Source organism: Lampris incognitus, chromosome 2 (assembly GCF_029633865.1).
Source record: "Lampris incognitus isolate fLamInc1 chromosome 2, fLamInc1.hap2, whole genome shotgun sequence".
Lineage (NCBI taxonomy): Eukaryota > Metazoa > Chordata > Actinopteri > Lampriformes > Lampridae > Lampris > Lampris incognitus.
The window spans coordinates 84,550,172-84,577,742 of NC_079212.1; the positions used below are offsets into that span (position 1 = coordinate 84,550,172).

At 44.9% G+C, this 27,571-nt stretch overlaps 1 protein-coding gene across 2 annotated transcripts; it reads left to right on the forward strand.

Annotated features, from left to right (window-relative positions):
• Positions 1-105: 105 nt before the first annotated feature.
• cdk4 (cyclin dependent kinase 4) lies at positions 106-27,571 on the forward strand. Of its 2 annotated transcripts, XM_056273043.1 has the most exons (9): positions 106-465; positions 8,623-8,859; positions 8,992-9,127; positions 14,398-14,565; positions 20,230-20,339; positions 23,819-23,869; positions 24,997-25,132; positions 26,098-26,241; positions 27,200-27,571. In XM_056273043.1, exons 2-8 carry the CDS (start codon positions 8,642-8,644, stop codon positions 26,194-26,196), a joined length of 918 nt encoding a protein of 305 aa, XP_056129018.1. In that variant the 5' UTR covers positions 106-465; positions 8,623-8,641; the 3' UTR covers positions 26,197-26,241; positions 27,200-27,571. The 2 variants fall into 2 exon arrangements, with proteins under 2 accessions (XP_056129018.1, XP_056129017.1); XM_056273042.1 differs by lacking the exon at positions 27,200-27,571 and having other exon boundaries at positions 26,098-27,163.

Consider the following 27,571-nt stretch of genomic DNA (forward strand, 5'->3'; position numbering starts at 1 on the left):
GGTTTCTGGCGTGTTCTTTTAGCCGGGTGCACAGCAGACGAGCTGCAGAGAGGACCCGGATGGAGATCCGGAGACGCAGCGTGTGCGGCGGTAGTGAAGCGGGCGGTGTGTAGCGGCTGGCGGGGCTGAGCAGTGTGGAGGAGTTCCTCGCTCTCGTGGGCGCAGAGTGCTTGGCTCCGCCCCCACCCCGACAGCCGCGTCCAGCAACAGGAAGCAAACTCTGCCGCTTTACGCAAAAAGACTGCGTTCGCAAGAAGAAGAAGAAGATTACGTTTAGGAAAAAAAAAAGAAAAGTCGAGGCCTTCACGTCGACATGCGTATCCGCCCGTAGCCACATCATCTGGTTTTACACGCGAGCAGGGACTTTGGCTCTCCATCGGGTTTTCCTGGACCAGCAGATCGATGCGGACGCCCTGGGTTAAAATGTTAGAGTAAGCGTGCCTGCCGGGGAGAAGAGCGGCCGGGGTAAGTAGGGGACGACACTGCTGTGAGCTTGGCCGGCGTGTGGCTCCGCTCGTGACCCTTCGGGGGGGCAAGAAAACGTGTTTGTTTTTACGGGAAGAGTGTAGAACTTGAGGCTAATAGCGGTAATCTGCCTCCCCTCCTCCCCCACACCCGTGCTTAAACGAAGGATTCACGCCGTCGTGTTTGCCACGTCAGTGGATGTTGAGGTTAGCAAGAAAGTCCTTGTGGCCTGTGCCACAACACTTTTCTTGGGGGGGTTAATGGACAAAAGAACGGTGTTGTAAGCGCACCACGTGTCGGCCGGAACTCTCCCTGCCGTCCTGCCCATTGCCCCGCTTCCGTCCGCTCTGTCCAATAGCCTGCACTGATCCCGCCGGCGTTTGCGGAACACAAATAAATAAATAAGAAATGAATGGGAACGGTTTAGCGAAATGGCAACTTCCGCCTGCCGCCGAGCAGCGCCGGGACTTCGTCTCGCTGCTCGCCGGGTTGTGCGGCTGTGCAGACCGCCTCCTCCCCACCGGGACGCCTTGTGGAGGAGACAAGTGTCCCTTTATTGTCCACCAACCGTGCAAACATCGGCGAAACTGCAAGGACGGCTGACGTAGCGATCGGGTTTTAACTTTTGCACAGTTTGAAGTTTGCCCTCCCCCCTTATGCTTTTAGGTGTGGTATTATTATATCCTTTCCTAGGGCTGTCCCAAGAACTTGGCCCGATACTTGGTGCACCGAAGGGACTGTAAGGCGACCGCTTCCTGTGCCCTTTGTGGCTGAGGGCTGCATGTGATGCCATGCAGGCCTCTGCACACAACCTGACCAACACTGGAATATCTTGTGCACCGCAGCCGGACACACACACAGCCACGGTACCGTGCACCGGTGTCTTACCCGCTGGACACCGCTGGGGCACAGAGCTTTCCAGCAGCCCACACCAGGAAGTCTTAACCTGCTGACATTCTCTGTAGAACGAGGCACATTTCCTCTTTATAATCTTCCTCCTGTTCAAGTGATGATGGGCTGTGTGCTGTTTTCTGTTGCCACCAGAACAGCCTGCTGTATTTCCTGGCCCAGCCCCACCTTAAATCAGTAAAGCCACCTTCTCTAAGAGGCCTAAATCTTCTGCCAGGCCTGCATTAATCCATAGGTGGCCCTAAGCATGACTGTGATACTGATCTGTGGCATTGTCTGGCTAATTTGCCATTTGAATCCCCAATTATTCCCGTGTTGGTGATCCACCCACTGTGCATCCACAGTGATTGTAGTTGACATGAAGCACACTCGTGGCTGTGGCATGCTTCTTCACATGGCCCACGGCGACGCACACGCCTGTCTGCTAATTGCTGACTCTACTGTGAGATACTTTGCATAAAATCATCCGCCAACTGAGAACATGTGAGGAGACTGGTGTAGGTTGTCCATCTAACATGAGCATGTTTATCATGCACTCCTCTCCCCTCTTCTTGTGAAACTCATTTTATTTTCTACAGTAGCTGGGTGTTTGGCGTTTGCGTACAAAATTAAGCCCGTGAATGCAAAACTAACTCGGAATTGATGGTGTTAAGAAAAGAGAAATATAAAGTAAACAAGCATATGTCTGTCCATTATCTTTATCCATTTGATATTGTGTTATTTATTACACTATAACTCAAAACAAAGATTTATGTATGGGCCCGATGGCGACAGGCATGGGCGCAAGTGCATGAATGCTGGCATGGCATCCTGCGCTTTACCTGCGCCCCCGAGGGTCCATAGCTTTAGTGGTTGTGTCAGGAAGGGCATCCCACCTAACATTTTGCCAAATCAGTATGCGGATTCACAAGACCGTACCGGGTCGGTCGAGGCTCAGGTCAACAACGGCCGCCATTGGTGCGGTGCCCTCACAGGGTACCGATGAAAATGGAAAAATCCACTGTGGCGACCCCTGAGAAACGGAACAAGCTGAAAGAAGAAGACTTATGTACGCCCCCGTTTATTTATAAACTGGTTTTCAACTGGTGTCTATAAGCTGTTGTATAACAGTAATTTTATCAATTGTTGTTTGCAGTGGCAATTTGTGAAAGCAGTTATGTTGTCAAGTGTTTCCTCACATTTGAAACAATCAGCGGCGCTCCCTGCAGCCCAATCCAGTCTCAGTCCTGTCTCTGGTGTTGCCCCACCATCACAGCCCACCACGCTCTCACTATCACGACAACACAACAACAAACAAAAACTACATTTCAATAAACCTATATTTAAGACCTTATTCAGCTTGGAGCCGCAACTCTTTACCATTTCCGCTCCTCTTGCACTGGATTTGAAAAGCTGTATTGGCTGGTTTATAAAGGGTTTCCACATTATTCAAATAATTTTTTTTTCTTTTAATGGATTTTTCTCCCCAGTTGTACCCTTCCAATCACCCCACTCTTCCGAGCTGGCCCGGTCGCTGCTTCACCCCTCTGCTGATCCGGGGAGGGCTGCAGACTACCACATGCCTCCTCCCATACATGTGGAGTCACCAGCCGCTTCTTTTCACCTGACAGTGAGGAGTTTCACACGTGGGAGGATCACGCTATTCCCCACAGTTCCTCCTCCCCTCCAAACAGGCACCCCGACCGCCCAGAGGAGGCGCTAGTGCAGCGACCAGGACACATACCCACATCTGGCTTCCCACCCGCAGACACGTCCAATGTCTGTAGAGACGCCCGACCAAGCCGGAGGTAACACGGGGATTTGAACTGGCGATCCCCATGTTGGTAGACAACGGAATAGACCGCCGCACTATCCGGATGCCCCACTTCAAATATTTCTGATCATAATTGCATGTTAATTGCTCCATAGTCCGTACCTGGACTGTTACCATCAAGCCAGTGGGCAGTTTTTCACTTTTAGCAGTGATCAGCAATATGTTTAAGAGATTTGGAAACTTAAACAATTCAAAGATCACCCATAATATTGCAATCTTGGAGTCTTTTTACCAAGGAGCCCTTTAATACATTATTTATAATGCAGATACATAATTCCACTGAACAGTAGATTTAAGAAAAGACCAAAGGTATGTGAACAGTTAAGTGATAACTTACCTCATTTTTCTAGCAATTATTTGTTTTTGGCTTTGTTTTTACGGTTTTAACGGGTAAAGAGAACCTCTCTGCAACCTTTCCCTGACAGTCTCTCCATGCAGCTGAGAGACAAATGGTGTCCCACTTGAGGTATTTAATTAAAGATCTATAAAGTGCAAATAATAGAAGTAAAGAAAAGGTTTGATTTTATTTCTCGTAAGCAGTTGGTGTGGGCCTGTATATTACAAGTTTTGTGGAACCATTTTCTAAAGCCTGAATCTAAGCGCAATGGAAGAAAATCAGTGAGTTATGCAATGTTATGATAAGACTGATGTACCTTTTGGGAGGTGGAGATTACTTTGTACCTTTCTCCAAATATTAAGTGTATGTTTAACCCATGGATTTGGACACACTCACCAGCTGTAATTTTACAAAGAAAAGGCCTTAGTACAATTGACCTTTCGCAAAGTCCCGCCCCCCTTAGTTACTATTGCTATGCCCTTCAAGCATTTCAGAACCATCCAGGAAGTAGCTGGAAAACACCAAAACATGAAGGAAGAAATCAGCACATTCCCAGAGAAAACAAGTGATGTATTTTGGAGTAATTCATCCTTAATATCGTCCCGTGAAAGGCAGACGGGGTTACAGTATGCGGTGGCGGGATACATTCAGAATATTAAAAGTAAAACTGACTTGCGTGGACTCCGGGCTGCCAGGGGTGACTGTAATTGAGGGTAAAACTTACCAGTCGCAATCAAAGAATGAGAAACCCCATCAACTAATTCTGAAACACATTGTGGACCCACTGTGTTCTTGCACTGTAGGGTAAATTACATATTTCAGCTATTATTGGTATATTTTTAATAATCCATTGTCAACATCACCATATTGTAGTGTTGATTTTGGCCAAGGTTCCCCATGGCGTTCTTTTATCCAGGCTTTTTTGGGGGTACTGTATGGGCTCCTGGGGGTCGCAGGGTGGCCAGGGACATGCCCCGTGGCCGGGGGAACCGCCCCGTGACTTCTTTTTTTTTTACCTTTGGACCAGAACCAGTATTTTCAACAAAATAAGGCAAACGAGATGCCCCCGCGGGCGGGATGACTTTTCCGTATGGCTGGTCCCCACCTGGAGCTCCCAGAGGGGGAGAAACGTTTAAAATAGGCCGGATATGAGGAGGTCAGACTGGCCAGAAACCATCCCAGCCGACCCTCCCCGCGGGTCTTGATGCTCTGAAATGAAAGGTGGAGCCTGGCTAACCTGTGACTAGCATAACACGGTTATGTTAGTGGGCTAGCTAGCATTAGCTATCATTACATGAGGTATCTCTGGCCACAGACTAAGCTGGTTACGTTCATCAGGTACATTAATAATGTTATTTTGTTAGTCAGTAATACGTTGATAATGGTAACCATTGTGTGGGTAAAAGTAACAGTAATAATATGTTAGCTGTATTAGCTATCAATAATAGCTAGTAGCAAGCTTAGCTTGGAGCAGACAGGTATTTTTGTTGATTTTGGATGGATTAAGCTGGCCATGGGGTCTGCTATGCTGCCAAATCCATTGCCGACAATGCGCTTCTTGCGTTCTCGGTTTCGGGAAGGGAAAGAAAATTACACTCCTCCAAACTTTTCACATATCTAGTATCCGATTTGCAGATCCCATAGGCACACCGTTTCAGCATTTTGCTGTGTGTTTGAAAGCTTGACGGACCTCCCTCACATAGAAACCGTTGCTAAGGTAGGATTGGACAAGCACCGTTCTGGGCGGTACTTTGCGAAAGGTCAATTGGTTATTGCCTAACATTTAGATTTATCCTTATCCATGTCTTTATCGGTTCAGGTGGAGAGGCCCAGTAGTACCATCTTAAGATGTAAGTAAGCCAAGGCCTTGCTGCTCTTTTTGTAATTGTAACGGATTTTAAATTTTACCAAAGATTTGTACTTTACTACATGAATTTTGAAATAAGATGTTCCAACTGTAAAACAGTAGCTTCTGGGATCAGAACATGTAGTGTTTCACCTTCTGTACATTTTTAAGGTGTGGAGAAACTGATGCCCAAATATTTACTTCCACCCGCTGGCCACTTGAAATTCGCCAGGCAAGTAAAGTGAGGAGAACTAGTTCTTGCTTACGTCTAATTCATAATTTGGATAATATCCATATACTTGGATACAGTTCATTAGGCATCGTACTGAAGTATTTATCCTCCATCGAATATAGACCACACATCAAACATCAAAGTCAACCAAAGGGTCGGACCCTTTGGTAGTTGCCCATGGTGCAGAAGACCGGGGTTCGTATCCTGGCTGCGGCGGTTCCTGACTGCCCCCCTGAATTCGTTACATTGGTGTCAGAATTGGGATGGTGAGACCCTGAGGCCATCGGAAGCACGTGCGCCCAGAGGCGTGAGGGAGCTGATATGCTAAAGCACGGGGACGCGCTTCCTGAAGGGGGGCGGGGGTAGTGTAACATGCACGGATAAGTAGACTCACTAGCCCTTGGCTAATGGGTCAGACCCTTTAGTCGACTGGTTAACGTAGTCGCCCGTGATGCGGGAGACCCGGATTCGCGTCCTGGCTGCGGCAGTTCCCGGGGTGCCCCCCAAATTCGCTACATTGGTAGCATCAGAAAACATAAAATATAATAAAATATACTTGTTTGATATTTTATGTACTCCATCTAACCACTTTTCCCCTTCTTAGTATTTGCATCTAATCAGTTGGGCAAAAGATTGAATACTGATAGTGAAGAGAAGTGTGCTTAGGCGGTAACCCAGGAGGTCTCCTTTTCCAATCCAGAAAGCTGAGGATGTCAGTTTACCTTGACCCTAGCATATGTGGTTGAATTTGAACACATCTGAAGAAGACCGGACCGCAGGGAAACACAGAGTCTGAAATAAATATGGAAAAGAAACACAATCGAAGGCTTTATGTACATGGAGGGCTGAAGCAATATTCTCATGCTGTGCAGAGAAAATATTACATTTTGTGACACAAGACAGATGGCCAACTGTTTGATTAAGCTCTATGATATTTCTAGTAACTTTTCCTTATTATTTAAGCAATTTGAAATCCTTTTGTAGAGGTGACGTAGGTCTATCTATGCAAGCTATAGTCAGTAGGATCCTTGCATTCTTTGTAATGGTAGTCAGTGATTATTTCCATGTATAGGGGGGTTCTCCTGAATCAGATACATTTGTAAACTACATTACTAATATTGTTGCAGTCTGATCTAAGACAGTCTCATTGAAACTTGCTGAGGTAGCCGTCCAAACCTGGGCTTTCATTATTTTTACGATTTTTGATGGTCACTTTTACATCAACCTCTGAGATTTGCCCATAATTTCATCTGAGTGGCACGGTGGTGCAGTGGTTAGCGCTGTCACCTCACAGCAAGAAGGTCCTGGGTTCAAACCCCGGGTTGTCCAACCTCGGGGGTTGTCCTCTGTGAGGAGTTCGCATGTTCTCCCCATGTCTGCAGTGCGTTTTGTCCGGGTGCTCCAGTTTCCCCCACCATCAAAGAGAAAGGTGCATGTTAGGGTTTATACTCCTGTTTGTGCCCCTGACCAAGACAATGGAAAAAGAACTGGAGTTGGTCCCCGGGCGCTGCATGAAGGCGGCAGCCCACTGCTCCTAGCTACACAGATCACAGCTAGAATGGGTTCATTTGCAGTAACCAAATTTCCCCAAGGGGAGCAATAAAGGAAAATTAATTAATTAATTAATTAGTCCATCTCCTCTTTGTCTGACATTTTAGATAATGTTGTCAGATAAGGTCAAACTGAGCTCAGAATTTATTTCTGAATCAGTAAGTGTCCATAGGACTCAAATGTCTCAGTTATGTCTTTTGGTCTCATCGCATAGTTCATGAAACTGGTTTTTAATTCAATGTCTGAGACAGTAAAGGGTCAGTTTTCTGATGGGAGGTTTTAACAGCATCTTCTCCAATGTTGTAGGTAAAATAACACCCTCTCATAAGCAGTTATCCCAGAATGTGCAACGCTGTAAAAGTGGTTTTATAAAGCTAGGTATAGTATACGTGTGGAGACATCCAAAAGTGAGAGAATTTACTTTTTATTTGAACCCTTATGCAGGCTATTTTGTTATTAGTTTCCTTTTATATCTCAAGTTGACAACATGGAGGGAGTGAAGGTGGCGGGTGGTTGGTTTAGCAGCCATCACCGTGGAACTGTAAGGGCGCCAATCTTACTCGCGTTAGTGCATGAATATACATGGCATACTAAGAGTATAGATTTGAAATGTACCAAATATATATCAAAACTGCATAGTGAGTGAAATAAACTGGTTTGCCAAGTATTGCCAAGCCTATGGAGAAGTCCTGGAAGTGGCTTTACCACGAATTAAATCTGAACAGCATGCTTCACATCAGCACTTGGTCTGCCCATGTGGGACTGGTCATTACAGCCAAGTCATTTATACCTGTTCCAAACTAGCTAAACTCCAAGGTGGGCCGAGAAGCTGTCCGTTAATGAAACGTGAGCGATTATAGGGCCCTGACACACTGGGCCGATGGTCGGTCAATGTCGTGCCGTCGGTGAGCGTCTGTGACTCTAGTTTTTGTGGTGTGTCCCGCACCGTCGGTACTAGTCGGCAGCTTTTCGGCTGATTCAGCATGTTGAATGGGCGGAGCCCGTCGGCGACAGAGATCTCTCTGATTGGCTGTTCAGCTTAGTGAATCAGTGCATGCTAGTTGGCTGTAGTCTTTGCGGTGTGTTCAAGTGCTACTTTTTGGCTCAGACGGCAGGTGATGTAAGGCGACGCAACAGTCGGCCTTCGTCACCACTAGTCAGTTTGGTGTGTCGGGCCCATAAACAGGAAGTCTTAGTAATCGCGACACAAAGGGAAGAAGACAAACAAGCTGAGTTTTTCCCCGAAGCTTCTGCCTTGTCTGTGGTGAGCTGCCAACACAGCAGAAGTAGTTGTGCAAAGAACGGACAGGCTGGCCAAAGTAGTTGTATATGAATGGACAGGCTGTGGAAAGTGGATTTGGACAATGGATTTTTCATTTTGAAAATGCTGAAAATAGTAGAATGTTTACTTGACAATTGTTCTAATTTCATTTTTGTTGACTAATTTGTCTTTATCCGTGTCTCCCCAGTGTGTTGTTAAACTTGGCCATGGCCCAAGGCACTAGTCTCCAGTATGAGCCAGTTGCAGAGATAGGAGGCGGCGCCTATGGAACCGTGTACAAGGCTCGGGACATGGAGAGCGGGCAGTTTGTGGCGCTGAAGAGCGTGCGTGTCCAGACAGACCAAGACGGCCTCCCTGTCTCCACAGTCAGAGAGGTGGCCCTGTTAAAACGGCTGGAGCAGTTTGACCATCCCAATGTGGTCAGGTAAAAGATATCAAGGCTTATGAGCCTGTTCACAGCTGAATAATGTGTTTTTGCAACCGCCTGTAAAAAAAACAAAACCTACCTGTGGATAACATGGTGAATGAACCAAGTATTATGTGTTGTACAACGCAGGCTAATGGATGTTTGTGCTATTACGAGGACGGACCAGGAGACCAAGGTCACCCTAGTATTTGAGCATGTGGACCAAGACCTCAAGACTTACCTCGAGAAGGCCCCAGCACCAGGATTACCTCCTGAACGCATAAAAGTAAGAACTGAGTGAAAACGAGCCTTTATACATAGAAACAAGGCTGTGTGTCAAACAGGTCACCCCACTGCTTGGCCAGTGTAAAAAACTGGTGGAAAGGACCCCTTACGAAAATTCACTGTGGTTTACTTGAGTTTTTACACTGTAGCCATGGTCCTACTATGGTATACAGTAGAGTTGGGTCCGATCCAGTGTCGGTATTGGGTGCCGATACTGACATAATTTACTCATCGGATATTGGACTGAGGTTGGGCGAATATGTACAAACCCCAGTTCCAATGAAGTTGGGACGTTGTGTGAAACGTAAATAAAAACAGAATACAATGATTTCCAAATCCTTTCGACCTATATTCAGTTGAATACACTACAAAGACAAGATATTTAATGTTCAAACTGATAAACTTTATTGTTTTCTGAAAATATTCACTTGTGAATTTGATGCCTGTAACACGTTCCAAAGAAGCTGGGACAGGGGCATGTTCACCACTGTGTTACACCACCTTTCCTTTTAACAACACTCAATAAGCGTTTGGGAACTGAGGACACTAATTGTTGAAGCTTGGTAGGTGGAATTCTTTCCCATTCTTGCTTGATGTACGACTTCAGTTGCTCAACAGTCCGGGGTCTCCGTTGTCGTATTGTGCGCTTCATAATGCGCCACACATGTTCAATGGGAGACAGGTCTGGACTGCAGGCAGGCCAGTCTAGTACCCGCACTCTTTTACTACGAAGCCCCGCTGGTCGAACACGTGCAGAATGTGGCTTGGCATTGTCTTGCTGAAATAAGCAGGGACGTCGCTGAAAAAGACGTCACTTGGATGGCAGCATATGTTGCTCCAAAACCTGTATGTACCTTTCAGCATTAATGGTGCCTTCACAGATGTGCAAGTTACCCATGATGCCATGGGCACTAACACCCCCCATACCATCACAGATGCTGGCTTTTGAACTTTGGGCTGATAACAATCTGGATGGTCCTTTTCCTCTTTAGCCCAGAGGACACGACGTCCATGATTTCCAAAAACAATGTGAAATGAGTACTCGTCAGACCACAGCACACTTGTCCACTTTGCGTCAGTCCATCTCAGATGAGCTCGGGCCCAGAGAAGCCAGCGGCGTTTCTGGGTGGTGTTGATATCTGGCTTTTGCTTTGCATGGGAGAGTTTTGACTTGCACTTGTAGACGTAGCGACGAACTGTGTTAACTGACGATGGTTTTCCCAAGTGCTCCTGAGCCCACGTGGTCATATCCTTTACACAATGATGTCGGTTTTTAATGCAGTGCTGCCTGAGGGGTCGAAGGTCATGGGCATTCAATGTTGGTTTTTGGCCTTGCCGCTTACGTGCAGATTTCTCCGGATTCTCTGAATCTTGTGATGATATTATGGACTGTAGATGATGAAATCCCTAAATTCCTTGCAGTTGTACGTTGAGAAACGTTGTTCTTAAACTGTTGGACTATTTGCTCACGCAGTTGTTCACAAAGTGGGGAACCTCGCCCCATCCTTGCTTGTGAACGACTGAGCCTTTCGGGGATGCTCCTTTTATACCCAATCATGACACTCACCTGTTTCCAGTTCACCTGTTCACCTGTGGAATGTTCCAAACAGGTGTTTTTTGAGCATTCCTCAACTTTCCGGGTCTTTGTTGCCCCTGTCCCAGCTTCTTTGGAACGTGTTGCAGGCGTCAAATTCAAAATGAGTGAATATTTGCAAAAACCGGTAAAGTTTATCAGTTTGAACATTAAATATCTTGTCTTTGTAGTGTATTCAATTGAATACAGGTCGAAAAGGATTTGCAAACCATTGTTTTCTGTTTTTATTCACGTTTTACACAATGTCATTCATTGGAATTGGGGCTTGTAATAATGCAGTTTTAAGCTCAACAGCCAAGTTCAGGTAGTATGAAGTGTTTTGAGTTCGGGGACATGGAACACAAGTGCTCTGCTTGCCCGCATAGAGAGTGGGAAGCGGAGGCGGCTGAAGCAGGGAAGGGGAGTAGCAAGGACGCGGAGGGGGGTAATGAGGCCGATGGCCACCAGGAAACGAGTGAAACCCCACAAAATGTAAACCTGGAGTTTCCTAAACTCCACAGTGATTCGGAGAAAGATAAAATTGGCCGCAGGTGATGTCGTAGCTGTATCGGAGGGACCCAGTGTGGGTGGAGTTAGTGGTGCTGCTGTGTGTGCACCCTCCCCGGCAGTTGCTGCAGCCGAGCCGGGCAAGAGGTGGCGGCGGACCAGCTTGTCACCAAGAGCCAGGAGAAGGAGGACCATGATGAAATGGAGTACGATTTTGACTCGGACGGCACGGTAACAAATTCCCAGCGACCAACCAGTGAACTGTACACTTTGGAGGAAATCAGTTTTTTTTTCGGATGAAGCTTTTGGCATTGTATTTCGAACAAAACTAAATTTTTCAAAACTGTCACAGCACTGCAAAAACCTGTACGGTTTCATTTATTAGAGGAAAAAGCATTGCCATTTAAGAAATCACGTCACCATCTTGAGAAAAAAAACAGGAACAGAAATCAGGAACACTTTGTCATTTCACTTCATGCACTTGCGTACATGAAATGAAACGAAATGCCATTTCCCCCAGCCCACAGCAGTACAACACAAAGACAACACACCCAAAAACTACAAGAACACACATACCCAAATTAACACATACCCAAACTAAACAAAAAAATCACTTTCCAAGGGAACGAACGCCAGCCAGGATGACTGTCAGAACCGCTGGTCTGCATGGGTTAGCAGTTAGCTTAACCCGCCCTGCTTCCGCATCCTGTCAGACCACCCAAGGCGTAAACGCAGAGGGCGCAGCTCCAGGTAGGGGCCGTGGTCCCCGGGCCCACCGGACGAAGCAGACCAAGCTCTCCCAGCTGATCCAGTGCCAGCTCTCCCAGCCAGACACCCTCGACACACCTTCCCCGCACTCTTCACGACAACGTCAAAAACACCACAGTCAATGCCAGGTGAGGCCGTCGCCAGACCGCCCTCGGTTTTATTGGAACTGCCGGTCTGCATGGGCTAGCAGTTAGCTTAACCTGCCTCGCTCTCCCAGCTGATCTGATCCAGCGCCAGCTCTCCCAGCCATCAAACGAAGACAAAACTTAGACGTGGACTAAGACACTGCATGGATGGTACTGGGTAAGGCCACTACAAAAATGAATTCACGCCGCCATCTTCCGACACCGGAAGCGGAAGAATAATGCAAACAATAATGGATGGAGAGATAGGTGGATGAGAGCGATACTTTTTGATTTTTGCGCTCAGGGACATTTAGATATAATTTTTCTCGAGTAACACACAGACATGGGTGGGGATTGGAACTGCACTGCAGGTTTCACACTGGACAGAATAAGTGAAGAACCACATTTATAATCTTCCATCACTTTATCCAGTTCATTATCACAATTTGATTTAATTGATGCTTACAGAATAAAAACAGCAGACATGACACATGGGTGAAGGTTTGAGGGAACAGGGTCAGTGCTGCAGGGCCAGGCAGGCTGTACATCACCAGACACCTCAACACCAGGTCAGTCAGGAGTAACCTGTTTCCAGCTGGTTTTACACATCACCACTTAGTCAGTGTTGTTTTATGTCTTTCACCAACAAAAAATACAAATCTTTCTGGCATTTTAATGTGAAATGACTACAGGATAGTTCTTTTTGTAAAAAAAAAGTTACTTTTTGGAGAGGGATAAAAGCACATTTTTATTAATGATTTCCCAGAAATAGGCTCCGATTGTCATATTAAATTATATGCAGATGATACTGTGATTTAGGCCCTGTGATGGCCTAGCGGCCTGTCCAGGGTGTCTCCCCGCCTGCCGCCCAATGACTCTGCTGGGATAGGCTCCAGCATCTCCGCGACCCTGAGAGCAGGATAAGCGGTTTGGATAATAGATGGATGGATAAAAGCACAGTTTGACTCTAAGGGCCCTTTCACACTTATGTTGTTTAGTCCGGACTTTCAGACTTTCCAGAAAAGTCCGAACCAGATTGCCAGGTCTGAAACCTCTTGGACCAGGGTACAGGGATCAAAGACTCGGTCTTTGGTCCAAGCTCAGGAGGTAGTCTCGGTTCAGACCAAGGTTCATGAATGTCTAATGTGAAATCAAAGGTTCGGACTTTCGGATCAATCATAGGAAGTGATAAAACAAACACAAACAGTAACACCTAGCAACAGCGAGCGCGCCTGGCAACAACGAGCGCACCTGGTAACAACAAGCGCACCTGGCGGCAACAACGAGCCAAAAGTTAAAGTCAAGGTCCGCTGGTATGAAAGCAAAAGTCCTGAACCTAATGACTGTAAAATAACAGATGTGAAAGCACCAGAACCAGACTCTGGTTCACTTTCAAGTGTGAAAGGGACTTAAGTCAATTAACAGATTAAAAATGAGTTGCCATAGCAGTTTGCACTCTTATACCTGTTTTATGTGAGCCTACTTAAACTACAATTCAAATAAACTGCTTTGGAATACATTTAAATTGAATGCATTTTTTGTATATTTTGTTCTTTTTATAAGTGTGTCTTATAAGTGTGGTTTACTATAGCCTGATGTAACCTTACATGTAATACCAACAACAGGTCAGCTCGGGTCGGAGAACCCAGAGCTCTAAATGGAATTATTTAACATTAACATCAAATGTAAATGCAGTATGTCTTCAGTACAAAATCAAATGTACTTTTTCACACAGATGTAAGCACAAAGCTAGGTGGCTAGTGGCTCCTCCCAGTTCCCCTTCCCCCTGAACAGGCACCCTGATCGACCAGAGGAGGCGCTAGTGCAGCAACCAGGACACATACCCACATCCGACTTCCCACCCACAGACACGGCCAAATGTGTCTGTAGGGACACCCGACCAAGCCGGAGGTAACATGGGGATTCGATCCGGCAATCCCTGTGTTGGTAGGCAACAGAATAGACCGCCATGCTACCCGGACATCCCCTAACTGGCATTTCTACCATCGATGGAGATACTCTCCATATTCTCTGGTTGATATTTTTGACCGGGTACAATGAAAACCGGTGTTGCAGTGAACACGTTCCTACTCGAGCAGCAAAAAGGACTGAAACGTGATGACGATGTGGCCATGCTTATGTTGGACAGCTGATCTACCAATTCTCCAATCAATGTCATAGCAGAAGAGGGTTCCATATAGTCTGATGAAGTTCAATACGTTAGATTGATAAAATGTATATAGATGATCAGCAAATGTGGGGTTGGTAGTTGAAACATGCCTCTGTGTGTCTTTCCAGGACCTGATGCGACAGTTGCTGTGTGGTCTGGCGTTCCTTCACTCTAACCGTGTGATGCACAGAGACCTGAAACCAGAGAACATTTTGGTGACCAGCCAGGGCCAAGTGAAGCTGGCTGACTTTGGACTAGCCAGGATCTACAGCTGCCACATGGCCCTCACTCCTGTAGTAAGAACTCACTGAAAGTCTTCACCTCAATTTGTTTTGACTAAAGAGCAACTGAGTCCAACAGCACTTTAATGCTACCATCTGAAGGTGAAAAACCATCTGTGAGTGTCGGGCTGAGCTCGGGACCAAGGGATGTAAGCATAGCAGGATAAACACTGCTGTAGATCATAACATAGATATATGTTTCCATTCAATTGTCCAGCAACTTTAAATTTAGATTTAAGCGAGCTTTTCTAAAGTCGTAAAAACTTGAATGCAAATTAGTTTGGTTTCAAAATCCGGCAGATCTGTTTAGGTGACTAAAACCGTGAACATGGTATCCTACATTATTTGTCCATACTTCACCACCCATGACAAAGATGGACCAGTTAAGATTAAGAAACAGCTGTTATGTGATAACATTTTGTTTGCATTTCATTTTTTAATCCAGCAAACGCATTTCGGTCGGACATTTAGTACAAAGTCTTTTTCGATAAAAGCAAAAACCACCTCAAGCGAGCATATGAAGCTTTTTGCGATATTTAGGATGCTTTTTAGAACAGTGGTGTTTCTATTCAGCCTTGTTCCATTAGATATTATCTCAAAATTTTCAAAGAACTGGCTGGATGGACATGCCGCTAATGATGGTTCATTTGATTCAGGAGTGGTATATGAACCAGAATGGACAAAACTTTTGACTGATGTCAGTGCTGGTTCCTAGCCACGCCTAAATCAAACGGACCATCATTATTGGCTGCAGCACTTGTCCCATCACTTTTATGCCCCTTTTCCACTACTTGGTACCGGCTCAACTCGACTCGACTGGACTCGCTTCACTTCTGTGTCGTTTTCCATTACCGTAACAGTACCCCTCAGTGTACCCGCGCCAGTCTTTTTTGGAACCTCGACAAAGGTGGTACCAGAAAAGTGGTAACAGTTAGCAAAATGCTGGTACCTTCCAGTAATGGAAAATTAAAAAAGGGTGAGTCGAGTTGAGCCGGTACCAGGTAGTGGAAAAGGGGCATTACATGGTGGTCTGTCTGTTGTGGATCTGTGGTTTTTGAATTGGATTTCTTTATTTGGCGGGGGGGCCTGTAGGCTATAAGCCATGCCAGAGCCTACAGGTTATCGCAGTGGATGAAATTCAGTGACATCGATCCCTTACCTCAGAGCCTACAAGTGAGTGAGTGAGCGAACAAGTGGCCAGACCTGGTAGCGATGTCATGAAGATTACAGGGGAGAGACTAGCGTGGATTTCTGCAGTGACCGGTGATACTACTGCCTCATATGGAAGAGTGAATAGTGATCACTCCGGCAACCCCCCCACCCCACCCCAACCACCCCACCAGGGTTATTATAGTTAACGAGGACTAAAACTAAAACTAGCAGCGAAAAAATAATTTTGTTAACTGAAATAAAAATAAAAAGGACAGTTTAAAAAAAAACGAAAACTAAATAAAAACTACAATGAGGAATGCAAAACGAGCTAAAATGAAACAGAATTGCAGATAAAATCAGCTTCGTTTTCGTTGTCGTTTTGTTTTCTCCCTCGGCTTCGACTGTCCTGTTCAGTTTGACTTCTTGAGATAACAGGCTAGTTCCTGAAGGTGACAGCATAGCGGATGCCGGCTGCCACATAATGCAGAAGAAGAAGATGCTTGATGCGCAATTTACGTTTTTTTTTTTAGAAATGGCCAAAGTTCCAGGAAGAAAACGTCACAGCCCAATATGGGAATATTTTGAATATGACCCCGTAGTAGATAAAAGTAAATGTGTCGTGATGAAGAGTGATGGGGACATTTGTGGGATAAAAGGAAAAAAATCCCACTAATTTGAAAGTCCACCTTAGAAGCTCTCACAGAGAAGCACACGAAAAGTTCCAGGAGTTGACGGAGCAGGAGACGGCTCACGTAAGCTCACAGTCAGACAGATGCACCACATCAAGACCTCCACAAACACAGCAAACCTTAGCTCAGTGCTTTTCACAGGACAGTACATGGTGTGCTACCACACAGGAACATCATAAGCGTGAGCAGGCAATGGTTCAAATGTTCATTGACAGTGGGCTTTCCACAAGACTGTGCGACAATACTTGGTTCAAACAATTCTGCCGATAGTTAGAGCGCAGGTTTGGAACTCCAGGGTCTGCCTGATTTAACAGCCTAATGGGGGCAAAAATTAAAACGGCCACCGAAAAACTGAAAGATATTGTCAGAGAGGCTAGGAGATTGACTTTGTGTGTCGATGGATGGAGCAAATGAGGACGGACAGCAGCATTTCTTGGAATATCTGCTTGCTTTTACCACCCTCCCACCGGCAAGGCACAGCATGTATTGTTAAATTTACATCGTTTAGATCATCCACACACTGGCGAGTCGATCACCCGCTGCACAGACCTGACGTTGGAAAGATGGGACATAAGTGACGACAAAGTGCTGCTAGTCATAACCGACAATGGCAGCAACATTTTGAAGGCCATACGGCTGTTACGAGACGGAGGAGGACAGGTGGAAGATCCTCAAGGCACCGACTCTCAATCGTAAACCCAATTGTATGGACACGGAGGCTGACGACACAGACACTGAGTTGTCAGATACAGAGGAGAAGGTTTTTGGTAAGGATGTGTATTTAGCTAACAAACTAGTTTTTGTATTTAAGATGTCTACATATTTGATTGTTTCCATAAGTCTGTGTTTTCAGATTTATTTTTAGATTTTTGTGATTTTTAGAACTGGAGAACCTTTTGGAGAATGAGGAGAACAACAAATTCCAGAGAATGCCCTGTCTGGCTCATACCTTGCGGCTCACACTAAAAGATGCAATGAAGCACCCAGGTATTGAATCCACCATACTGAAGGCAAGACATCTGGTTCATGCTGTACGGAAGTCATCTGTTGCAAATGGTGAGAAGATGTGGCAAAACTCTCATACAGGACTGCAGCACACGCTGGAATAGTACCCTAGATATGATCAAACGACTGCTGGAGACAAAAGGAGAACTCAATCAGGTGCTGTAGGACTTGAGTATGGACACTGTCCTCACAAGTGACTGGGCAAAGCTTGAAAAGCTACTCAAATTGTTTGAGCCTTTTGCTGTGCACACTGACCAGCTCCAGAATGACGGCCAGTCCTTGTCTCATGTTGTGCCATGCCTTTTGAACCTGGAGGCACACCTACTTTCCACCACTGTTGTTCTGAAGCCTGTCCCTCAATTGTTGCTGAGGTCTCTGAGAGATAGGTTTGCTGGCATTCTCAACCCTGACTGTTGCAGCTTCGATGCCACTGCAGCAAGATTCTGCCTCGTGGACCCCAGTGTGTCATTTGTTCTGCACTCACCAGAACTGAAATCTTTGCAGAAGGCAGCACAGTGCTTTGTACTGATCCTAGCAGGACAGTGTCATCCAACCACAGACGAAAATGCCCCAAGGGCCACTGAAACTGCCTCACCAGTGCCCTATGCCCTCAAGAGATACTCCTATCTTGCGTCCTGCCTGGAAGGGAGCAGGTCAGGCAATAATGTCATGAACTCGCCATCAAGTGAGATGACAAGGTACATGGATGAGATCCAGCAAGGAATTGTCTGTGACAGCCCACTGGATTTTTGGAGGGCAAGGGAAGCTATCTATCCAAGAATTGCCCCAGTGGCTTCAGATTTACTCAGTGCCCCTGAACAAAAAGTTACTTGACTAAAGATATGTGGTGGGAGTGGTACGTGTGCCTGTGTGTTCCTGTGTGTATATGTGTGTGTTTTGTTAGTCATCTCAACAATGGAGACTCACAAATGACACCGTCCCTTCTGCTTTCACACCACTTCACCCCTAAGGTCCTGGAAATTTGGATTTCTGGAAGTTTAATTTTGACTTTTATTTGTTTTAAGGAGGGGATCTTTGACATGCTGCTCATTAAGTCTAAGAATACGCGTGATGTGTTTTCTTAAAGGTTTAAAAAAAGAAACATTTTACCTTGTTTCTAGAGGTTCACATCTTTTGAAACTGTTTTTGTGTATTATGGTTGTTCCACAACTTCATTCTGGCTATTAATGCAGACCATGTAAGGTTTGGCTTTTGATTTAGCTCCAGGTGATAATTACTGAGCTCTGCTGTGGGCTCAGCATTGCTAATGGTTACAAAATAAAATAATAAAATGGCTTTGCACAATATGGTACCTTTAATAAACAATGCTTTTGTAACCCATATTTGGTGTCATGTGTTCGTTCATCCGTTTCAGCTTGTATAAATCAAGGCTTTCCTCATAATACCCGAAAAACTAAAACTAAACTAAAACTAGTCAATTCCTCAAAATAAAAATAAAACTACTTAATCACTTGTTTAAATTAACTAAAACTAAACTGAAATTTAAAAAAACAAACTGAAAAGCTAAATAAAAATAAAAACTAATGACAATTTCAAAACTATAGTAACTGCAACCCACCTAGCCTGATGACGACTGCCAGCCAGTCAGTCCTGTCTCTTAATACCCAGGGGAGGAGGTGGTGGTGGGGGAGGGAGGGTAGGGTGTATATAAGGTAGAAGGGGTGAGAGAGAGAGAGAGGGGGAAGGCTGTTGAGGGAATAGGTGGATAAGGTAGGAGGGGTGAGGGAATAGGTGGATAGGGTAGAAGGAGTGAGGGAATGGGTGGATAGGGTAGAAGGAGTGAGGGAGAGGGGGAAGGTTGCTGAGTGAATACAGAGAGGAGGAGAGCGAGAAATGAAAAGGCAGAGTGAAACATGAAACGAGTGGCAGAAAAGTTGGAAGGAAAGACGCAGATGGGGGACAAGGGAGATAAAGGAAGAAGGGTAAGGTGGAGGATAGAAATGAGGCCAGAGCAAGGAAGAGGAGGAAAACTATTCCTCTGTCTTGTCTATCTGTTTTAAACTTTAGATGAATGTCTTGTGTCTTGTGTTTTCTCCTTGTTATAATGATTAAGCATATATCTGTTTAAATATGTAAAGAAAAGAGAGGTGTATGTTTCTTCATAATAAAACAAGATGGTGATAAACTCATAATAAAGGGGGGGTGGTACAGGGTTAAGCTGCTCTTTAAAATGCTCACAGATGTTTACTATTTAAACACAGTCCTCCTCACTGTTACTGCTAATTGTCCAAGAACTTTTCACAAGCTTGTTGCTCTTCCAAACAGCTTAAATTAAAGAATCATTAAGGTGGGCGTTTGGGTAGCGTGGCGGTCTATTCCGTTGTCTACCAACACGGGGATCGCCGGTTCGAATCCCCGTGTTACCTCCGGCTTGGTCAGGCGTCCCTACAGACACAATTGGCCGTGTCTGCGGGTGGGAAGCCGGATGTGGGTATGTGTCCTGGTCACTGAACTAGCGCCTCCTCTGGTCGGTCGGCACGCCTATTCAGGAGGAGGGGGAACTGGGGGGAATAGTGTGATCCTCCCACGCGCTACATCCCCCTGGTGAAACTCTTCACTGTCAGGTGAAAAGAAGCGGCTGGCGATTCCACATGTGTGGTAGGAGGCATGTGGTAGTCTGCAGCCCTCCCCGGATCAGCCGAGGGGATGGAACAGGGACTGGGACGGCTCGGAAGAGTGGGGTAATTGGCCAAGTGCAATTGGGAAGAAGGGGGGGGGGGTAAATCCCCTCAAAAAAAGAAAAGCAAAGCACAATTTTTTGTCCTCTTACTTGCCTGATTTTTATGTGAGGGACTGTACTTGTGTTTCTCAGGTGGTGACTCTGTGGTATCGACCTCCTGAGGTCCTCCTGCAGTCCACATACGCCACGCCGGTGGATATATGGAGCACTGGCTGCATCTTCGCGGAGATATTTAGACGCAAGTGAGTGAGATGGAGCACAGGCAGTTACACGAGGCACACACACATCAGTGTTATCCAAAGGAGTTTAATCAAGTGCAGCTGGACTTGGTATATATCCGTGAAGACGTTTCACCTCTCATCCAAGAGGGTTCCTCAGTTCGTGCCTTTCTGACTAGACCAAGCTAGTCTGACTGGCTGGTGATGAGACTCAGAATTTATCCTCTTGGAATCGTTGTCAGAGCTGTTGATGTCCATGGCTCTCTGTGTCCCGATGTTTACCAACGCCCGTCGCTAACATCAGTGTTTTTAATAAGGACAGCTGTTTACGTGGAGCCAGGTTTAATGAGGTTGCAGCTGTAACTTTTAAACTGGGGAAAGTCCAACACGTATGTGACTTATTTCCAGTGATGGCTTAAGCCAGAAGAAGTATGTGATTTAGATCCAGTAATGGCTTAAGCCAGAAGAAGTATGTGATTTAGATCCAGTGATAGCTTAAGCCAGAAGAAGTATATGATTTAGATCCAGTGATGGCTTAAGCCAGAAGAAGTATATGATTTAGATCCAGTGATGGCTTAAGCCAGAAGAAGTATGTGATTTAGATCCAGTGATGGCTTAAGCCAGAAGAAGTATGTGATTTAGATCCAGTGATGGCTTAAGCCATCAGAAGTATGTGATTTAGATCCAGTGATGGCTTAAGCCAGAAGAAGTATGTGATTTAGATCCAGTGATGGCTTAAGCCAGAAGAAGTATGTGATTTAGATCCAGTGATGGTTTAAGCCAGAAGAAGTATGTGATTTAGATCCAGTGATGGCTTAAGCCAGAAGAAGTATGTGATTTAGATCCAGTGATGGCTTAAGCCAGAAGAAGTATGTGATTTAGATCCAGTGATGGCTTAAGCCAGAAGAAGTATGTGATTTAGATCCAGTGATGGCTTAAGCCAGAAGAAGTATGTGATTTAGATCCAGTGATGGTTTAAGCCAGAAGAAGTATGTGATTTAGGTCCAGTGATGACTTAAGCCAGAAGAAGTATGTGATTTAAATCCAGTGATGACTTAAGCCAGAGCTGAAATTCATTACAAGTTTAAAGATTCTACTGAATATGTTAACAAAACCAACGAATACAAGATAGATTCTAGATCATGTGAGGATAAACCATACAAAACAGGTGCAGTACATTATGAACAGAACATGTGTTCATGAACATGCATGATCATTTAACCTACAAACCATATACACCAGCAGTAACCATGTGCTTTTGAGAGCCACGTGTACACATGTGTACACATGCCGTCGCACCTTTTCAAGTTTTAGATCACAGAAGGTTGAATCAGGTCATGTGGACACAACGTTTATCAACAGATATGTTTCATCATCATCTAAAGCCCCTTTCACACTGGCCAAAAACCCGCTAACATCCGATAACATCCGCCTTTGGTGGTCGGTGTAAAAGGGTACAATCGGAATTCACTCCCGGGTCAAGTGACTCTGCAGTAGTCACGGGTATTTATTGGTTCCACCTCCGATTGGCGTTGATGTAAACGCAACACCCGGGTGGACACGCTGATTTGCGCAATGATGTAGCACCATTGTCAGCGCGTCATAAAATCGCGCCGGTGACTTTATGCCAGCTTGTGTGCCATCTCAGCCACAAATTCGATCCATCTTCGTTCAAGCAGCGCTCGAACATGGTTCAGTCTGCGTTGAGTTGTATGATTTGAAAGAGAGACTGAAGTTCAAGATATAAAAATATAACATTAACCACCGTCTCGCTGGCTTCCATGCTGCTTTCTACTGTTCACTTCCCTGTTTTCCGGCGCGGTCATGACATCATGAATGTCATGAAGTATGCCTGGAAGCCCGTTCTGATTGGTCCAGCTTCATCCCTGAGACGGCAGTCTATACAACGCCTCATTTACAGTGTCGCGCCATCTAGTGGTGGGATTAGTGTATTGCATTCATCTGTATGAAGGCCATGGTGACCCAGGGTTCGAGAACCCCAGTGCTGTCAATGACAAACTTTTCTAAATGGTGATCCAGAGAAAGCAAGTTCACTATTATAAAAGAGGCAAATGTAGTAGTTGCAGTAATAACACTGCAGTATTTTTCAAAACAAAGTTGCCAGACAAGCGGAGGAGTAAAAGCACAAGAGAAGCTGATAGAATCATGAAGAACATGGTGCTGCAGACCTGAAGACCACATTAGTGAATACGAGTAATTCTCTAAAAGTGGGATTTAAGAGATTTAAACGATGCAATTGAGTTCGTGAGGCAAGGCAACTGATACAGCACGCTTCATACACAAAGGCAGTTAAAAGTGCTTTACAGAGAACCACAGGAAGACGTCACAAAAGAGACAAAGGAGCAAAATACAAATAAACAATATTAAAAGAATAATATAAAGAATGATAAACAGAAATTAATGGCTAAATGGAGTATAAAAAAAACCTAATAATCAAACGGCACTCGAATGATCCAGTGTGGTCTTGTCAGTCTGCTGTGGCAACCCCTGAGAGACGGGGAACAAGCTGAAAGAAGAAGAGTCAAACAGAGTTAAAGTGTAAGGAACCATTATCCTGCAGATTTTCATTGTAACCCTGCATAGATAGCCTTGCTTGTACTTACTCAACCAATGATCTCACGGCACTTAATTATGCAAGGTGTGCAACATCTGACATAATTCATTGCTGATTGGTTGAATAACTACAAACAGGTACCTATTCAGGGTTGCAAAGAAAATCTGCAGGATAGGGGTTCCTTGAGGACTGGGTTGGGAAACACTGATTTAGTGAAATGCAGTGGTGAACATAAAAGTTTTAACCTGGAGTTAATTGTACTCATGCCTGGGCCAAATCTGACCTCAGGTACCTTGTTCCAGTTGTGAGCTGCATGCTGACTAGATGCTGCTGCAGCATGTTTGGTTTTTAACTGTGGGAACTGTCAGCAGAACAGCGTTTGTTGTCCTAGGAGGTCTGGGAGGTTCACATGTTAAAATAGTTGGATCTCTTTCCAGATCTCTGGGGCCCTTACAGAGAGCGCCGGTCCCCTTGGGCTTTAATCTGGGTTTGGGAGGAGGGCCCTATCAGAAGATCTCAGGGCGTTTTGGCTCACTAGGAGTTAAAAAGTCATTCATGGAGCTGGGGGCTAGCCCCAGCCGAGCCTGGAAAGTAATCATTATAATCTTCAGGTCAATTCTAAAATTAACTTGCAGCCAGTGTAAAGATGCTAAACATAGGAGTGATGTGCTCATCAGATCTTGCTGAAATTATTGCTGCTACACTTGGATGAGCTGAAGATGGGCAAACACACAATTTGCCCATCTTCAGCTTTTATTAGCCTGGGTTGTTTGAAATGTTGTGTGTGATCAGTCAATGCCCCACATCTGAATGTCATCAGACCTCTCTTGACAGTTGCACAGATAGAAACTGAACAAACAATGATCAGCAAAGCGCAACTTGTCACCATCAGCTGACACATGTAACTCACTCAAGTCTCTTTGTTTAGACCTTTGTTCTGTGGTGCATCAGAAGTGGACCAGTTGGGAAAAATATTTGAGTAAGTATTCTATATGTCTCCACACTTATCTCTACCCCCCCCCCTTTTCTCCCCAATTGTATTCGGCCAATTACCCCACTCTTCCGAGCCGTTTCAGTTGCTGCTCCACCCCCTCTGCCTATCCGGGGAGGGCTGCAGACTACCACATGCCTCCTCCCATACATGTGGAGTCGCCAGCCACTTTTCACCTGACAGTGAGGAGTTTCACCAGGGGGATGTAGCGCGTGGGAGGGTCACGCTATCCCCCCCCCCCCCAGTTCCCCCTCCCCCCCAAACAGGCACCCTGACCAACCAAAGGAGGCGCTAGTGCAGCGACCTGGACACATACCCACATTCAGTTTCCCACCCACAGACACGGCCAATGGTGTTTGTAGGGACACCTGACCAAGCCGGAGGTAACACAGGGATTCGCGCTGGCAATCCCCATGTTGGTAGGCGACGGAATAGACCGCTACTCTACCCGGACGCCCCTTTATATTATACACTTCACTAGAGTCCATACTGACAATGCTCGTTGCCACAAGTGCAACAAGTCTTTTGCAGGTAAGGGAGGAAACACAAGCAGTATTTCAAAACATCTAGAGAGAGCGCGTCACATACAGGCAGAGAGGTGCAGTGCTGGACTGCCTAGCTCGTAGCTCATCCACCTCAGGGATGTTATGCCTGCAGCCCACACCACATGGAGCTAACTAGATGAGCTACCTACACATGGTTTAACGGTTAAAAGTAACGCTCTGTCCAGACATAAAGTAAAGCAATGTTAATTCTGTTCTTAATTTGTTTTTTCTCTTCAAAAAATAACAATGAACTAATAACAGTACCATTAAAGTACCTGATCAATAAGCAGTATCGGTAATAGTAGCAGTACCATTAAAACCTTAACGATGCCCTTCCCTACTTAATTGGCTTTAAAGAGTAGTGGATTCTGGTGATGGCCTGGTGGCCTGTCCAGGGTGTCTCCCCGCCTGCTGCCCAATGACTGCTGGGATAGGCTGCAGCACCACCCCCCCACCCCCACCCCCCACGAGAGCTGGATAAGCGGTTTGGATAATGGATGGATGGATGGATTCTGGCTCCTGAATGTTGATCATGACGTCTATCTGGTTGGACTTTGTGCGTCATTTCAGAGTTATCGGCTTGCCGCCGGAAGAAGAGTGGCCAGCTGATGTTACAATTTCAAGGAAGAACTTCCCCCTTCTGTTCCCCCGTCCAATCACAGACTTTGTTCCAGAGATAAATGAGAAGGGGGCACAACTGCTGCTGGTAAGGACTGTTGTATAATGAGAAGGTTCATCTCGTTCATGTAGACTTTTCAGCACTCAAGAGTCTTGAAATTAGAGTTAAGTCACAAAAGTATGAAGTATTTTCTCCATGCTCTGTCTGATGAATATCAACGTTAGCCACTGGAATGTTGGACGTGAACACTGGAAATTCTTGTGGCGACTGTTGCCAAGGCAACAAGATTACATGATGACTATAAGAACTGAAGAAATGAATTTGTTAAAATTCATGGACCAGCAATGAAACATAGTCTAGTAAATGTATAATATACAATATGACATATTATTTATAACATATATAACATATATGTTTTATGTTATATATGTTATAATATAACTTATAAAATATGTTCTATAATATAACATGTTATATAATATATAATACATATAATATAATATATAATGTAATATAACTATAACATGTATATATAACATGCTATAGTTGTATGTTATATAACAAATATAACTTTATATAATAACAAATATAAAATGTTGTGTTATATATAACGTATATGTTATATAACATGTTATAGTTGTATGTTATTATATAACACTATATTTGTTATATAATAACATACAAATATAGCATGTTATATATATGTGATATTGTTATACAACATATATATATGTAACATGTTTAGATATGTTATATAACAACATGTTATATGTTATATAACATAACATGTTATATCATAACAATATAACATAGCCATTGCTAACTTTGGAAGTAATTTCTAGCTTTGTATTGTTTTTCTACTTTAGGAGTTACTGTAAAAACTTGACAGATGGATAGAAAGTACACTGTAAGCTGAATTTATTTAGAAAATTAAAGACTGACAACCAGTTGTATCTCCAGTGCACATATAATATCAGTGTCAGTTATGTGGATTTTAATTTTTGCACCTTTACTGATAAAGCCGTTGTCTACCGTTCATGTTTTGTTCACAGGAAATGCTGACCTTTGACCCTTCGAGGAGAATATCTGCCCTGAATGCCCTTCAGCACCCGTATTTCAAAGAGGAGGACGTGCCTCAGATGAACAGCTGAGATGCAGTGATGAGATATGTCATCTAAGTCTGAACCTGACCTAATGTAAATGATTTGTTTTTTTCTTTCATTTGGTGCGTTGCCTCTCAAGGCGTCTGAGACTTGGGGTCATGCCGCGGGATATCGGGCTATTTTATTTTGTTACGTATAACCCTTGCAGATCCTCTCACCTGATGGAGTCCTTGTTTCTTGAATATGAAATTGAACAAAGGGGGATTGATTGGAAAGCTCCGTCGGCACAGCGTCAGATGCCGTTATTTGTTGTATCCTAGAGGAGCAGTAGTGTTGTCGTTCCTTCCTGTAGGTCTGTTTTCTCGTGTTAATCCTGCCTCGATCTGCGTTAATGTCAAACTCTTATTCCAGTCTGTCGTCGTTGAACTGTCCGTAGCCATGTTCGTGCTGAATGGCATCAGTAAGCGTGTGGTGTCTGAAAATAGTCCTTCTGTACTGCTAGCCTGCTGTGTGTGGAGGGGGGGGGCACCTAGCGGTAGCAGGGTGTAATAAGCAGCAGGCCACGCAGCGTCTCAGACAACACCTCTGCAGTTGATGTCGACCTGCTGCAGGGGTCGTTTCTTTTGACATAGGACTGTAAAGACTTGACGTAGAGGGTGGGAACGAAGCGCAGCCCGGACTGAAACTTGTAGGACACTGCGGGCATCTGGTGCAGCGCTAACTGGTCGAGTCACCTGGGTGCCTTTCATTTTATTATAATCTTTTCCACTACATAAAACAGTGAGTTGTATTGAAAGGATTAATGTGGATGTAAATGAACAAAAGAGAGTATGGACGATGTGAAAGTGGTCTGACGTGGGAAGTGTAACTGAGAAAATGTGGACAGACAACACAGAGTGGAATGTGCAGATGTATTGATTTGATGAATGGACTTGTGAGTAAAATGTTGTTGTGATTGTTTTTCCTCCGTTCCTGCAACAAACCATCACTGCAAAGATCAATAAAAGCTGTTTTAATCGCAGTGTTATTTGTGTGTTTGTATGTCGAGCAGAACCGCACACACACCCACGCCTTCACTCTCGGAACACGTGCACCTGCAGACCGCTGACGCGAGGTCTTCTCAGTAGACTCCCGTGGATCTGGAAGACCCACTGAAGGGATAACAAAACCAGACTTCAGAGTACCAGCAGCATGAGTCTTGATTATCTGCCCTGTCACGTGAGCTGGTGAAAGACCCCTGCAGGTGCTTCTGTCCAGGGAGCACGTCCCCAGTAAGCTGACTTTTGGTAGAAGAAGTGAAGAAAGTTATGGTGTGTAGATAATGTCACCACGCATTTAGGATCTTGTCACGATGGCCGTTGCAAAAAACTTGAGAGGTGAAAATATTTACATGCATGTTCAGTGGATGGGATTGTTTAACTTT

Excerpts from the sequence above, each read along its gene's own strand:
- cdk4 (XM_056273043.1), top strand. The coding sequence starts at position 8,642 with ATGGCCCAAGGCACTAGTCTCCAGTATGAGCCAGTTGCAGAGATAGGA. Across the intron at positions 14,566-20,229 it reads ACATGGCCCTCACTCCTGTA|GTGGTGACTCTGTGGTATCG; the intron begins GTAAGAACTCAC and ends TGTGTTTCTCAG. Across the intron at positions 25,133-26,097 it reads AGGGGGCACAACTGCTGCTG|GAAATGCTGACCTTTGACCC; the intron begins GTAAGGACTGTT and ends TTTTGTTCACAG.